The sequence below is a fragment of the Strix uralensis genome, chromosome Z (assembly GCF_047716275.1).
Source record: "Strix uralensis isolate ZFMK-TIS-50842 chromosome Z, bStrUra1, whole genome shotgun sequence".
NCBI classification, from domain to species: domain Eukaryota; kingdom Metazoa; phylum Chordata; class Aves; order Strigiformes; family Strigidae; genus Strix; species Strix uralensis.
In genome coordinates this window covers 17,316,922-17,332,811 of record NC_134012.1, presented here as the reverse complement: position 1 = coordinate 17,332,811, position 15,890 = coordinate 17,316,922, and the positions used below count along the sequence as shown (strand labels likewise).

Genomic DNA, 15,890 nt, shown 5'->3' with positions numbered 1-15,890 from the left:
ATCTGTGCCACTGACTTAGAAAGCGAGTATGGTTTAGAGCTGTCTGTGTTGGGTAGTTTTCCCCTTTCAAAAAGGAAACAGATGATTAAGGAGAATTCAGGAAGCAAGAGGAGGAACATTTTCTCTGAACATCAGCAGTGCATATCCATTGCAGGCTCAGATAGTGTGTAAATGAGAAATCAATTAATGTCGGACTTGGTGTGTTCAAAGCAGAGATGAGTCTTAAGAAGAAGACAAATACATATATGGTATTACCTGCTGATCCATTCTAGGATTCTTTAAAGAAAAAAGGATGCAATTTTCACTGTCCATCAGAAAAATGGAATAACTTAACAACAGAAGAATGGGGAGGGGGGGAGGAGGGTAAGAAGTTTTTAAAAAACCCAAAACAAAACAAACAATTGATTCTGAATGACTGTGTCCTGAATAATAGTTGGGTGGTTTTTTATGATAGCAGTAATGATGTCTCACAGTGCTTAAGTGACTTCTGTGTCTTGGGGCCCCAAACTGCTCAAGAGATTTTTGAATGTAAATATTCTGAGAGGAAATCAAATAGCTATTATTACAGTGGACCAGGGAAGGAAGGACAGAGAAACTTACTGGGTTTTGTCACACTCATTGCTTGTAGTAAAGCTGTCAGGACTGCTCTAACAATATTTTGTGTTATCTTCTGTAAGTATTTCTATCTTGAAGTAAAAGATTAGCAGATACACAGTCCTACTGCTGTTCAGTTTCATTCTCCATCTCTGGAGAACAAGGGACTGTCTAGATCACTAACGCTATGCTTTCCAACATGTCAGGTAGAAAATTATGTTCTAGTGCTTTTGTATGTGTTCAGCGGCAAGAGTGAGAGGAAAGTGCAAAGAAACAAGGTGAGCACAGCATGTTTTCAGAGTAGTATTGTTGAGGAGGATGGAAGAGCTGTGGAAAAGAGTCCTTTTAGCAAAGATGCCTGCTGTCTCACAGGGACTGAGATAATAAATCTGCCTAAAAAATTGAGTAGAACAGATCAGTTAGCACTGACCTGACAAAGCTGAAGGCTGGGAAAGGGTGTCTGATAATTTGGGATAAAGCCTTGTGAGAATATGGGAATGGCACTTGAGGACCCATCTGCCCTAGACATGGAACCCTACACTTGCTGACATATTACCCTAAGGTAAAAACTTAATTTGTTTCTTGCCTCTTACCCATGCAGCACGCCTGCCATTTTCTATTCGAGTCCTCTTGGAAGCAGCAATCCGTAACTGCGATGAGTTCCTAGTGAAGAAGGGAGATGTTGAGAATATTCTCAACTGGAAAGTGGTGCAACACAAGAATGTTGAAGTGCCGTTTAAGCCTGCAAGAGTTATTCTGCAAGACTTCACGTGAGTCTGGTGCTCTCTAAAGCTAGGAAAGTGCAAATCTCTTGAAAGTGCAGAAATGTTGAGCTTGGGGTGGAGGGGTGAGCTGAGGGAAAGAGTAGGAATGAAATGTTTGGAAAGAGCTTTTTCAGCTTTCCTGCATGTCAGGACAGACAACACTTGGAGAAATAAATATCTTTATGAAACTCTTCAAAACAGAGGGGAAGAAAGTGGGATGCATAAATTGCATCCAAATGATGGAATTCAAGAGTCTAGAGGTTTTGTTGCTGGAGGGGTGAGGGGTTTCTCTCTCTCTTCCCCCCCTCCCCCGCCAAGGGACTCTTCCTTTCAATTTTCTACCCTTTTCAATTCTCATTTATAACCCACATCATTATAACCCACCTTGACAGGTGGGTCTGTGCAAACCTCATGAAGTTCAACAAGGCCAAGTGCAAGGTCCTGCACATGGGTGGGGGCAATCCTAAACACAAATACAGGCTGGATGATGAGTAGATTGAGAAAAGCCCTGCCAAGGAGGATTTGGGGCTGTTGAGTGACAAGAACCTCAACATGAGCTGACAGTGTGTGCTTGCAGCGCAAAAAGCCAGCTATATCCTGGTGCATCAAGAGAAGCGTGACCAGCAGGTCAAGGGAGGGGATTCTCCCCCTCTACTCTGCTCTCATGAGACCCCACCTGCAGTGCTGTGTCCAGCTCTAGGGCCCCAACATAAGAAGGACTGGGACCTGTTGGAGCAGGTCCAGAGGAGTCCATGAAGATGATCAGGGGCCTGGAGCACCTCCCCTGTGAGGACAGGCTGAGAGAGTTGGGGTTGTTCAGCCTGGAGAAGAGAAGGCTCTGGGGAGACCTTATAGCGACATTCCAGTACTTAAAGGGGGCTACAGGAAAGGTGGGGAGGGACTCTTTATCAGGGAGTGTAGGGATAGGACAAGGGGTAACAGCTTTAAACTGAGAGAGGGTAGATTCAGATTAGATCTAAGGAAGCAGCTCTCCACTGCGAGGGTGGTGAGACACTGGCACAGGTTGCCCAGAGAAGCTGTGGCTGCCCCCTCCCTGGCAGTGTTCAAGGCCAGGTTGGACGGGGCTCTGAGCAACCTGGTCTAGTGAAAGGTGTCTCTGCCCATGGCAGGGGGGTTGGAACTAGATGATCTTTAAAGTCACTTCCAACCTAAACCATTCTGATTCTATGATTATTTTCTCTTCCAAGTCAAATGTTATTCCAAAACATTTTTAAAGACTTCTCTGCTATTGAAAATTTAATGTCTACTTTCTCCCAGAAACACAAATTGAGATTCCTACCTAATGGACTCTGAAAACTGGGCCTTGTTATTGCAGTGTGGTTAGTCCCCATGTCAACACGTAATAGTTCCTGATAGATATGGAAAGTCAATTTTTGGGTGGAACAGTAGCTTCTAACTGGTTTTAGTACAGCATTTGACTTGCAAGTCCACTGTCCTTTGTACCTTTGTCCTCTGCCTTTGTAAGAGAGTTTAGTTCATCCGTGGTAAGCCCCATGCTGCTAAGCTGTCAGTTGATTTCATTTCTCAGAACACTAAAGTGTCTTAGCTGTCATACCTTCTGTTTTGCATTTTCCCAGAGGTTGGCCAGGTGCTAGAGACCCAGTACAGCTCAACTCCTAAAGGCATTAGGAAAAATTGGCAAAGTCTCAATTGAAAAGAGTGATGTTTTTCTAGCTATTTTTCACCTGCTGACTGTTGTTAGGATTTTGAAAAGCTGGACCACAGAGGAAGCCAAACTTTCAAGCAAACATTGTTCCCTTTGTTACTGCACTTCTTTCTTACCCCCTACTTTCCTGCTGACTTTTAAAAATTTGCCTGTAAGTCTGTAGAGCAGCTGCATTCATGAAAAATGAGCTTTCGAACAGGCTCCTGAGTGGGATCTTTTGGAAAAGGCAGCTTTGGCAACTTTCCAGAAGCCATACAACAATTAGATTCACATGTCCTGGATTAGAATTATCGAATTTCCTAGATTTGATCCTTCTGTCATTATCCTGAGTTCTTCTAAGGCTGGAGATGGATGTTGTATCTGTTCCTTTTCAATTATATAACATTTGTAAGCTGTCAGAAACACTCTTCCACACTGTTCCTCCCACCCCTGCCTTCCCCCAAATCCACCTAGGTAGCATAACATAACATTTGCTCTTTTTCTTGGAATATGCATATCCTGGGGCAACAAATTGCTTCAAACTGCTGAACATCAGTTAATCATGTCAAAGTTAGATAATGTGGACCCTTTTTCTCTTTGTTTTTGTAAACACTTCAAGGTGACATTCTGTGGAAATTGCAAAGCCTTTTCTTCATTGTTTCTGATATATTTTAAAATTACAATAGCTTCCTTATAAGCAGAGTTGAAAACATAAACTCTCACTGCTTTGGGCTGCTCTTGCAGAAACATATTCTCAGTGGGTTACTGAATGATGCCAAATCCTTACGAGCATATCAGGCAGCTCTTTCTGTCTCAGCAGCCAGCAAAATCAGATACGCTGGTATGCAAGAGACTTTCCAAAACTGATTGAAAAATGTCGTGGTAGTACGTACCTTTGTAGAAGCTGAGTGTATGTGCTGACAAACACCAGAAGCATTGTTAAAATAAATATGGAAATGTGTGTGATTTATTAGGTAAGGTGGGTGTTGAAGTGCTAGAAGTTATGGTTGCTACTCCTTATTTGCCTATGACTAAACTTGGGTTGGAAGACTCTCACGTGCATTACTCTGACCCTCTGTATAGTTTACCAACCTCACTTGGGAAGGAAGGCTTAATTTAGGGATTTAAAAATCATTTTGGATGAATGAGACATACAAGCATAGAGAAGAAGGCCTGTTAACATTTTTCTGAGTCACTTGGAGTTCAGGGGCTTGCAGGATTGCAATAGGATATGTGAGAAGGCAGTAATGTGAATGTTGGCCTGTAGACTGAAAATGTGCACTTTGAGTGTCATTTGTGATATAAGGTCTTTTGTCAGCGTAAGTACAAGAATTTGTTAGTAAAGATGAATGGTACACCTTATTTCTGCCTTTCGTGTTTGTCCAGTGAACTGCCAGGGCACTTAAATCCGCTTCTGAAAATACAGTTAATCTGCAAAGGGGTTTTGTAGTCATGTTCTTTGTAATTTAAGAAATCAGATGCTCAGCTCTGCCAGTTTCACTTGAAGTGTGGAAGGTATCAAACAGCCCTAATTATGGAGAAGATTCTCCTGTGCTTTGCAAAACTTGGAAGAGATGACCATTGGCTTAAAATCAGCTAAATAAACATAGCAAAGAATCAAAGAAAGGACCTTGTCGTTTTCCCCCTCCCCCTTCCTTTTTTAAACAGACTGCGAAGTAGAGAGAGGCTCAGAGCAAAAGAGGAGAAGCCAGTTCAAGGTCTCAAAGGAATGCTGACTAGGACTAAGTTTCCAGATTGTCAGCCAAGCATGTTAAACTGCTTCTGCTAGTTGATGAATTTGGGCTTTAGCTTGTCATTCTTACAGTGCTCAGGATATAGATACAGTTCTGTCCCTTCTGCTCTTCTGGCTTTGTCTTCCCAAGGGTACTGTCTCTGCCATAGAGTATTGATCCCAAAACTCAGGATAAGGCTGTGGTTTGCTTTTTATGGAACAGTAGGTGTCTGTTCTGCATCTCAGGATCTCAACTGTGTTTGTTTTGTTGTTTGTTTTTTTCCAAATTGTTTCACCTTGCCTTTTTCTCTTCTGTTTTAGTGGGGTACCTGCTGTGGTTGACTTTGCTGCAATGCGTGATGCTGTGAAGAAACTTGGTGGGGACCCTGAAAAAATCAATCCTATCTGTCCTGCTGATCTAGTGATAGATCACTCCATCCAAGTTGATTTCAACAGGCGGTAAGGATACAGAATTACTCTTACTTCTTAATGGTAGTAAGCTGAAGCTGATTACTGATAATGAAGGTAGTCCCATTGGTGATATTCTCAGCATTTGGACTGTTAACATCCTAGATTCTTAAGAAGTCTTTGACTGTTGTTTCAGTTGCTGTGAATTAGATGGGGGAATTTTGTTTTTTCTGTGGTACATCTCTCAGCAGCACAAGCCTGGACTAAATGTTAATAGAAACAGGCTCAGTCCAGACCTATTGTAATCATAATTTTACATAATAATACTTCATTATTATTCGTTGCTCAGAAATAGCTTTTTTCCACACGTACTTTTTTTTGACCCTGTAGGGCTTTTTGGAAAGGACAGGTGAGAATGTCTCCTTTATTTTTTATTTATATAAGAATTTATATGTTTATATATTTATATAAGAATTTATATATTTGTATAAGACCTGAGCTGCCCTAGCCCAGCTCTGAGGAACTGTTTGCAAGTTCAGTGCCTCCACACAGAAGAGCACAAGACACTGATTAATACAGCTCCTGTAAGTACAGGAAAGAAACATAATGCTAGTCAATCCTCAGCATGCTACAGAGAGATGAGCACTCACTTGCACTGACTAGACCCACAGTGAAATACAAGACCTCTGCATAACGGTCCTTCTACGCTTCATGATATCTAAACTTGGGCCTACTGAACTACTCTTCTAAACACATCCTGCAATTGCATGGTTCTTGGTGGCTTCCTTCCAACTTCCAAACTCCTGAAGCTTTTTGGTCTGCTAAAATACTCTGTATTTATTGTCCTCTGTAGGAGATAGTTTTGAAGTGGCCACTTAAGTTATAGCATTGCAAAGAAGAAAATTCCTAGAAGGTGGAAATTAAAGAACACAAAGAGGACTTTTGCAGTGCCAATATTTAGAGGCTTCTTTAGAATGAAAATACTGAACTTCTGAGCAGAAATGTATTGCGAAGCCTGCTTCATAGAAGAATGTTGCCAGTTTTCAAATACAACTTTTTTCCTACTGTTTTTCTAACTGTAGCCTAGTAAGGATACAAATTCTCACTGATGCCATTTCATACTTGGCAGGGGAGAAAAAGGGCCAAAAAATTTTGACTTATGTAACTGTCAAAAATCAGCTCCCTTTAACTTTTTTTTCCTAGAGATGCTGTATCTGTTCTTAATCTTAACACTAAGGAGTTTAGAAACAGACACAAAATAACCATCTAAAGACTGATCTCTGGAGTAATGGGTGTTTTAGCACTAATCTATTAAACTAGAAACCCAACCTTTTTTCTTTTTAATTCGCATCACATCATTTTTTAAGATCTTTGCAAAACAGCGTATTCCTTCGTGAACAAGACATGATTTCATCTTTACCATAGGACAGAATCAACTATTATGGTTCTTATTCTGTATTATTTTAATATTCATTTTATGCTATCAGTAGTATCTGGGACTTCATTTAGATGATTTTTTGCAAATAAGTACTTTTTGTCACAGCCTTATTTTATTTCTATTAGGCTCATGTATATACGGAGAGAACATTGGCCAGCCTTATGCTTCAGTTCTTTCAAACTCTTCAGGCCTAAGTTATGCAGCTGATTCAAGTGAAATATTTGTTAGCCCTGTCTGCTTTGAAACACAGGGGCTTCAGGCAGCCCTATATCATCAGTGATAATCTCTTTTTAACTGAAGTTACAGAGCAGTTGTGTTCCAGTTCCCTTTACTGCTTTGCTGATTGCCTCTGATTTAGGTATTGGAAACTTCATGTTGCTCTAACATGTAATGTAGCTTTCCCAAGTTTTAGGTCTGCCACATATGTGATAGACAGAATACACTCACATTTGAGCCAGACATCAGGTATTATCTCTTAAGATTTCCTTTTCATTGGTTGCCTGCAGTTCACAGCTGCAGTGAGATTAAAAGATGAGATTGATCAGCATTAACATTAGCTAGTAACTCTTCTTTTCTTTCAACCTTTCGGTATATCTGACCAGACATAAATTTCAGGTGGATACTTTTGGTTCTGACAGCTGATTATTTTCACTTGCAGATCAGACAGCTTGCAAAAAAATCAGGACCTGGAATTTGAAAGGAACAAAGAAAGGTTTGAATTCTTAAAGGTACTGAAAGAAGTAATTCTATTTGCATGGAGAAAAGTGAAATGAACAAAAGTTCTTCAGCGCTCATGTGCATTGAAAATTTTTTACTCCAATTCCTTCTGTTTCAGTGGGGCTCTCAGGCTTTTAAAAACATGAGGATTATTCCACCAGGCTCTGGGATCATCCACCAAGTGAACTTGGAGTATTTGGCAAGAGTGGTGATGGATCAGGATGGCTACTACTATCCAGACAGCGTGGTGGGCACTGACTCGCACACCACCATGATAGACGGCTTGGGAGTTCTTGGCTGGGGTATGTGCAGTAGCATATCATGAATAGTCTGTTAGCCAGCTAAGCTGTGTTTCAGACTTGGGTGAGTTGACCCTGGCTGGCAGGTTAGCCCCCACCCAGTCGCTCACTCACTCACTCCTGCCAGCAGGATGAGGGAAGAGAATTAGAGACAAAGACAGTTTAATAAGTGAAGGAGAGAAGAAAAAAAAGAAAATGAAAGCAAGTGATGCAAAGACAATCAGTCACCACCTCCCACAAGCACACCAAAGCCCGGCCAGTCCCTAGGCATTGGCTACTTTGGAAAAATTCCTCCCTTGCCCTGTCTTCCTGTTTTAATGCTGAGCATGATGTTATGTGGCATGGAATATCTCTTTGTTCAGTTGGGCTCAGCTGTCCTGGCTGTGTCCCCTCCCAGCATCTTGCCCACCCCAGCTTACTTGCTGAAAGGCAGAGTGAGAAACAAAAAAGACCTTAATACCGTCTAAGTACTGCTCAGCAATAGCTAAAACATTAGTGTGTTATCAACGCTGGTTTGGTCACAAATCTAAAACATGGCACTTTATAGGCTGCTGTTAAAAAAAGTTATCTCCATACCAGCCAGACACAGTACACAGAATAACCCCAAACTCAAGGAACCTGATAAGGTCTCTTACAGTTATTGAAGACTTTGTAACTAACCCCCCTGTTCTGATAACAGTCTCAGATGATTTCTGGTGCATGTGTTGTTTGGGTTTCTTTTCTTTCATGTATTTTCTATTCTGCATTTAAAATACAAGGAAACGGGCAAGGAAAATAGTAAGACTTCTGGAAGCATCTTAGTCATTTGAGAAGGCAAAGGAATTGAAGCATCACTGAACATCCATTTGTTCCTTAGTCACTTATCTACCATTGTGGGAAACAGCACTATGAATTACATTCTAATACCAGTAGTCTGCAGAATACTTGTTGCAGAAATAAATACAAATAATCCATTTTTTGCTTGTAGGGCAAACTGCAGTGTTTGAATTACTGACTAAAGTAGTTATGAAATCAAAGTATTTGCAATCATCCCACATATGGTAGCAAAAACTTCTTATCTTGCTGTGATATGGTGATAGGAGCCCTATTGAAATAGATATTGTACAAATACAGAAGACATTCTGGTTTTAGATCGCATTTGCTAGTTGTTCACTGAGATGCTTGTCAAGTTCTGAGTACCACCTGTGATAGAAGTGGGACATTGTGTTTTTTCTACTCCACGCAATACTGGTCGTCTGAGACTTTCTGTCAAGGCTGGAAGAATTCCTGCTGGCCTAGAATACAAATGTAGACAAGTTCAGTTTATTTAAAACCATGACATCTTTGAGATAAGAGATGTCTCTTTATTCTATATTTGATTTCACCTTACGCATGGAGCTGTCATTTAGATGATGTCACAACACAACAGCTGCTTGGAAGTGTGTCTGTAAACTTAGCCTCATTTTTCTCCAGAACTTGAAAAGTATGGCTGGACGTAGTCCATACCATATGTGCTCAAGGCGCAGACTCTTGGATCCAGCATTTCTTGCTAGTGGCTGGTAATGCTGAACTTGCTTCATACCTGTCTGTGGTAGCCCATCAGTCATGTCAACTAACTTGACTGTTTAAAAATTATTCAACAGCTAGTGAAAGGAGTTGCATGATTGGATCTGTCACAGAATTATCTCTTTAATTAACATAGATATATCACTTTTCATAAAATAAATTGGAAATTTTCTTCAGAATCATTATTAGATTAAGTGGGAAAAAGGGTAGGAGTAGTGGTTTGGCATACATAAGCAACTATTACAGGCAATTTGTTCTAGCTCAGTATTAATTAAGGTAAGCAAAAGGTAGAAGGAGGTTTGAAAATGGAAGATAAACATGAAAGGGACTTCCTACAGGCAAGAAGTTATAAAACTGCCACCTAATGCCAAATTGTTAGTAAACATCATCTTGATACTTTACCTTATTAAATCAGCAAAATGAAGTAGTCACTTGAATTGCACTTGTCTAATACTGAAGGTGTGCTTAGACAAAGGTTCCCACCTGTGCACACCCCAACGGGGCTTGTTGAAACTTAATAGACATAAGAAAGATATTTCTGTCTTAACAAGTAGCTTTTCTGTTAGTATTTTTAGAACAGCCTACAGTCTTGACTGTAATAATCTTTCCTTCCTTCAAAATAACTTCTAAGTTTTTGTTTGACGACCAGTAGTCATGGTCTGCATACATTTAATTCACAGCACACCATGTTCAATGCCATCATGTCAGTCATTCTTGGTTTATGCATTGCATGTTTAAGTCATTAAATAAAATTTTTACATCTGCTATTGTAAAAGCCAAACATCCTCAGAGTAAGTTACTTAGATTTACCTAATATCCTATGTAATGGCTGAGGAACAGAGGTGAAAGTATGAAACAGAAAAAAATTTAAAAGCCCAACTTGCAGAAACTGAACCAAGATGAGGAGTGCCTCTTAGCAGAAGGCTACGCCCTCTGGCTGTCTGCCTTCTCTCCCCTTTCACACCTTAAATCGAGTAATTATCTGTCAATTGTACTTCATGGGTTTATCTTTGACACATTACTGTCTCTGAATAGAATAGTTGGATTGTATACTCCTGTTGCATACAGGTGTTGGTGGTATTGAAGCAGAAGCAGTGATGTTGGGCCAGCCGATCAGCATGGTGCTTCCTGAGGTGGTTGGCTATAAGCTGCTAGGAAACCCTCAGCCACTGGTAACATCCACTGACATTGTGCTCACCATTACCAAGGTAATGAACATGTCTGCTGTTTTGCCATTACTGCTGAAAGCTATGCATGTTCTGTAGGACAGAGCCACTGTACTGCATGCTTAGGAGCCTGTGTGTGCTTCCATGTAGTCGTTTTGGACTTTTTTTAAGCTTTATCACTCTGTATGGGTTGGAATCAGCTGCCCAAGGGCAACTGCAAATCTGCTAGGCAAATCTGTTTCCCAGAAGGCATACAAAGTAGAACAGAGCTGATATTTCATGGCCTGTTCAAATCCTTATGTGCAGACCTGTTTTGGAACAGCAATGCTTGTAAAAGGATCCTGTTTCTCTACTGCCTCGAAACACAGTGACTTTCTTTTTTGAAGTCCTCCCTTAAAATAAGGCAATGTAAAACCTGAAAACAGACAGTAAGCACTGCAGTCTGATTTCTTTGATCTGCAGGTGTTTGGCTCATATGTCATATGCTCATAGTATGTACCCCAGAGTGTTCTCCTCTCTGTCGAAAAATAAGAGTTGTTCTGAGGTAGACTCTAGTTTAAATGAGGGGAAGAGCAAGTTTGGAAGGAATACATCTCTGTGTTGTACCTTATTATTGAAACTTTACATCTGTGTGTCCTCATCTTCGTGATTTAGTTTACCAAGGCTTCCTGGTTTCAGATGGCTATAGAAACCCTCAGAAAAGGTTTCTCTGAAGTTGAAAGCTGGATTTCATAACATACATGCTCAGGTCATTTGACACCTAGCAATGACACAGGCACTGTATTTTTATAACAGCACCTTCGCCAAGTTGGAGTCGTGGGTAAATTCGTGGAGTTTTTTGGTCCTGGTGTAGCCCAGCTGTCAATTGCTGACCGAGCCACCATTGCCAATATGTGTCCAGAGTACGGAGCAACAGCTGCCTATTTTCCAGTGGATGATATTAGCATTGGGTACCTGATACAAACTGGTGAGTGTAAGAAGAGATCACAAGTTAAAGATGTAATTGAAAGCAAGGACTCCATGTCTATATGGTGTAGTCAGCAGTGAGGTTGAATCAGGTGGAACCTTCTGATCTTGAATGCTTTTTTTTTTATCCATACTTGCTTATTCAGGCTGTTTATTGCTCTTAGGGTCCATGTTTAGGAAGAGCCAAGTTCTAGACTGTTTTGCAGCTAACTGCCTGCTTAGCCCTGCCCAAACCTAGCTTGTCCAGGTGATAGAAGCAGGAACCTAAGTTTTAGTTCTGCAAAAGCCATTAAGTCTGCTCAATTGCTTTGTTTCTAGAGAGTCTCTAATATTTGTGCTGAAAAGGTCTTGTAGGCAATGTACAGTGTGAACAGTGAAATAGTCTGTTATGCATTTTTTTCTTTTACTGTCACGTAGTAGTTCCTCAGTTTCATTTGCATCTTGTTTTTGCTATATCTGCCTTTCACCTTAGGCCGTGATAAAGAGAAAGTTATGTGCACAAAAAAGTATCTTGAGGCTGTGGGAATGTTAAGAGATTTCAAGAACTCCTCTCAGGATCCAGACTTCACACAGGTTAGAAACTACTTTGTCTTCTGTCTCCTTGCTTTGTGCCTTGCCCTGTTTCAATGTGACAATTGTCTGTTTGTCACAGAAGCTAAGAAATAGTCAAGGGACTCCTTATCCTTTGGCTTGGTCCACACAGCTGTCTTAACTTAGGGCCCAGTGGAATGAGTTGGCTGGCTTTCCAGGTGTCAGAATTTGGGCATAGATATAAATTGGGTCTCAACTGAGCTCTAGCTGGTGCAGATTCTGCAGTTTGATCCATGCAGTTTTGAGAAGTCCACTCCAGACTCAAACACAGCTGTGAAGATAGTGTGGATGTTGTTTGTATGAGCCTTGTCCCAGTTTTACCCTTCGCTTCAGCAACTTATTTTGCTGTGTGAATCAGGACACTTAGTCTCTGTGGTAACCGCAGACCACACAAGCCGTTTTCTATGCAAGAAAATCAAAATCTTACTCTGTGTCAAGGAAACTCAATTATATTCCTGGTAAGAATTTATCCTGTAACTTATGTTCAGGTTTGCATAATTATTTGAAGACCTTAGTAAATAGAGAAAAATGCAGCACACTCTAAAAACAAAGTTGAAACATGAGTGAGGAATAGGAAAATATGATAATCTCCATTTTATGATAGGTTGAATGTTTTCCCCAAGGCCAAGATGAATAGTCTGCTTTATTTTATGCCAGTACGAGGATTTCTTCACATCATTGTCTTCTGAAGAGGACCTACTAGCATGTGAAAGAACATAATTCTCTGAATAATCAATATTGTTTAGATGCTTTAGTCACACACTGGGTTTTCAACAACCAGGGTACTTTTGAGAGTCATACCTGGGAGCTGGCAAGGTCTGAAAGTAGAACTGTTCCTTTTCTTCTGATCTTTCCCTTCTCATATGTCTTTGATAATTTCTGCAAACATGAAGATGTGCAGGCTTAGTCTTGATTCAATAGCAAAGGTAAACATACCTGTGGCTTAACTGGCTTCAACTTCTCATACGGTGCTGAACCACTCTCTGTTCCTCTTACTGAATAGGTTGTTGAGTTGGATCTCCATACTGTTGTGCCTTGCTGCAGCGGACCAAAAAGACCTCAGGACAAAGTTGCTGTGTCAGATATGAAGAAGGACTTTGAGACTTGTCTGGGAGCCAAGGTACAGACTAGGAACATTTGGGCATACAAACTACTGCATGCTTCTGGTGTGTTGGTTGTTTGCCTCTGGAAAAATAAATGAGGATGTTTGCCGTTTAGATGACATTAAAAAATTTAAAGTTTAAAATTGGAGTGATGCTTCTTCCACATGCAGGTGTTCATGTCGTATTGAAGTAGTAGTTCCTTCTGATTCTAGATCAGTCTTAGGCCTAACGTGGTTTTGACATAGACTAGGGATTTCTGAACTAGCCATGATGGGTGAGTGGACCAAGTAGCTACTGCACTGAGCTGTGTGCTGCCCACCCAGCTCTTCAGCTTTCCAGGCAGGTTATGCCCTGAGCTCCACAACATAATTTTGCATTCAGTACTGAAACTATTCAGTAGATCAGAACTACATGTGTCTCCATGACTCTTTGATGTTGGTGGAAAAGACAAGAAAAAAAGACTTCTCTCTACATCATCCAGTCAAAAATGGTCATTGAAAGAAGAGCAAGACATTCATCTGGATTAATATGCCCCAGACACTTAAGTTTCCAAAATCAGTTTGAATCCTTACCTGATACGGTAACTGCCCTTGTTAAAGGCACTACAACACTCTAGTGATGTAAATCAAGAAACTTAAACTACAGCAATTCCCAATAATTCCTGTTTTGTTGCATGTTCCAAACTCCATTAAATGACCTTATGCTTTCAGATTTCTAAGCATAATTTTTCACTGTTAACAGTGCCTTCTTCCTCTTTGTGTTTGGTTTTTTTTTTTTTCCCAGCTGTCAGGCTTTTGCCTCTCAAGTCAGCTCTCCGTATAAGTTTGAGCTGTTTGATATTCATGACTTAAAAATCTTACAAGTTACAGCTAAAATCTCAGGACTGTATTGTGTAACAAGACTATATGTAGTCAGTAATCTGGAGCATACAGGAGCAAGAAGCATCTGAGTGATCTGAAGAAGGGTATATTAATGCAGGAAGAAAACAGAAATACATTTTGCTGCAAAGGCTGCCTCTTTTACCAGTAAACAGAGAATAGGATAGACCCTAGAAAAATAATCTTTGTGCACCACTTTGACCAGAGGTGCAAGCCTTCACGACCAGACCTGAAAGTGCAAGCATGGATGTGACTGACAGACGCTTCTCACTCATTAAATTCTCAGCTCAGCTGTAAAAAAATATTTTACAGTCAAAATACTTACATTAACCACATCCTTTTGATTTTTACTTTCTGCTCTTACAGCAAGGATTCAAGGGATTCCAAATTGCCCCAGATCGACACAACAGCATAGTGAAATTTAATTTTGAGGGCTGTGACTTCGAGCTTGCTCATGGTTCAGTGGTGATTGCTGCCATTACAAGCTGTACAAATACCAGTAATCCTTCAGTTATGTTGGGAGCAGGTAAGTTTATTTGCTTAATGTGCAGTAATTTCTCTATGGCTCTGGCTGCGTGTCCTAAAGACAGATAGAACACTGATGTAATTCTACAAGCACAGTGCTGTTTTTGTCATTTGGGGTGCTAAAACTGAGTTTAGTCCCTAAGGGTAGCAGGAGGAGTTCTGGAAATGGTAGCTACAAACGTGGGTTGAAGAAAATGTATTTTTCCTGCACTGTCTTCTCTACAGGGCAAGCTGGAACTGAATTAACCAGCACCTCTGACACTTGTTCAAATGCACAGAAGCTGTTCTATAGAGCTGAGAAGAGACTATTGAAAGTCAGAGCCACAAGAAGAGGGACAGTGAAGAACGGTGTATGGGTTTAAGTCTGAAGGTGCTATGATCTGGCAGCAGAGTACAAAACAGAGACTTAGCTAGAGGTGTATCAAGTTGTTAAAGCAAGAGTCTGATGGCATGTGGGATGTGCATAGAGGAGAAACAGCGTGTTCTCGTGGACTGCCATCTTTCAGAGCCTTGTCATTTACATCTTAACTGCATCCAAGAAGTTGTCGGAGGTGGGCTTTTAATCCCCCGCTTCCTTGCTTACCACCATTCATATGCTATAAAACAGTTAGTCTGAGTTGGTTGTGTTAAATTTCAGATCAGGAGGTTGTTCACTTTTAACCTGGTTAGTTTGAGCAGAAAATGTCTCATTCCCAACGTGTGCTTCTGGCAGCAAAATATGAACAAAGAAGGCAGCTCAAAGGGTTCAGTCTATACTAGCCCAGTTCAGCCCTCTTTCACAGGTGCTTGGCTACATGCTCACAGATTTCTTTCTCTCCTCTGCAGACATATACATAGGCATCTGTCACTGCAAGATCATCACTGCATTAGGGCTTCCTAGTCTGTCAGACTATACGATGCAGGCTTATTTTCTACAAAGATTGGAAAGGATGTGCAATGGGCAATGCAGGGACCCTTGACCAGAGAGGATTACTTACTGATCAAAGTCACGTCAGTTGTTTCCTTTATTCCTGTGCTGGGAAGATCTTGGCTTGTGGACAGCCTCTGGCAACAACCACTTTGTGTTTAGTTTGTCAATGTGTTATTTGTCCCCTGTTCTTGGACTAGTATCTTTGGGTACTCTACAGTACCTGCAGCTAACTCCCTTCCCAGGCACAAAAGGTCTTTTAATTCCTGGCAGTAGGAACAAAGTCCCATCATAAACCAGGATGTGGGGTGGAAAGGGAAGTGGAGGAGTGACCTGCTTACTCCTTTGAGAGTAACAGAACTGAACAAAGTCTCCCAGTTCACTTGTCCTTGACAGGACAGCCACATCAGCATACTTCTTTCCTCAGGTCCATCCTGATCATGATCACAGAAACAGAGCTGTATTTCTTTCTTCCAAGGATCAAGAAGTAGGTTTCCTCCAGGCAGACTTATCTTTGGTCCCATCTGTTCCCTTAGTTCTGGGTGGGTGTATCCCTCAGTTGTGCCACCTGCTTAGGATACTTGAGTTTCA

The 15,890-nt window shown here is 40.9% G+C and overlaps 1 protein-coding gene across 3 annotated transcripts in view; it reads left to right on the top strand.

The window, feature by feature from the left end:
• The window catches only part of ACO1 (aconitase 1), a 37,869-nt gene that overhangs the window by 11,467 nt on the left and 10,512 nt on the right, over positions 1 to 15,890 (top strand). For all 3 annotated transcript variants that reach the window (XM_074855183.1, XM_074855184.1, XM_074855186.1), the window contains exons 3-11: positions 1,196 to 1,364; positions 5,078 to 5,215; positions 7,261 to 7,330; positions 7,438 to 7,621; positions 10,232 to 10,371; positions 11,125 to 11,296; positions 11,768 to 11,868; positions 12,890 to 13,006; positions 14,234 to 14,393. In XM_074855183.1, coding sequence (XP_074711284.1) covers positions 1,196 to 1,364; positions 5,078 to 5,215; positions 7,261 to 7,330; positions 7,438 to 7,621; positions 10,232 to 10,371; positions 11,125 to 11,296; positions 11,768 to 11,868; positions 12,890 to 13,006; positions 14,234 to 14,393 — 1,251 coding nt within the window. The remainder of the gene's footprint in view (positions 1 to 1,195; positions 1,365 to 5,077; positions 5,216 to 7,260; positions 7,331 to 7,437; positions 7,622 to 10,231; positions 10,372 to 11,124; positions 11,297 to 11,767; positions 11,869 to 12,889; positions 13,007 to 14,233; positions 14,394 to 15,890) is intronic.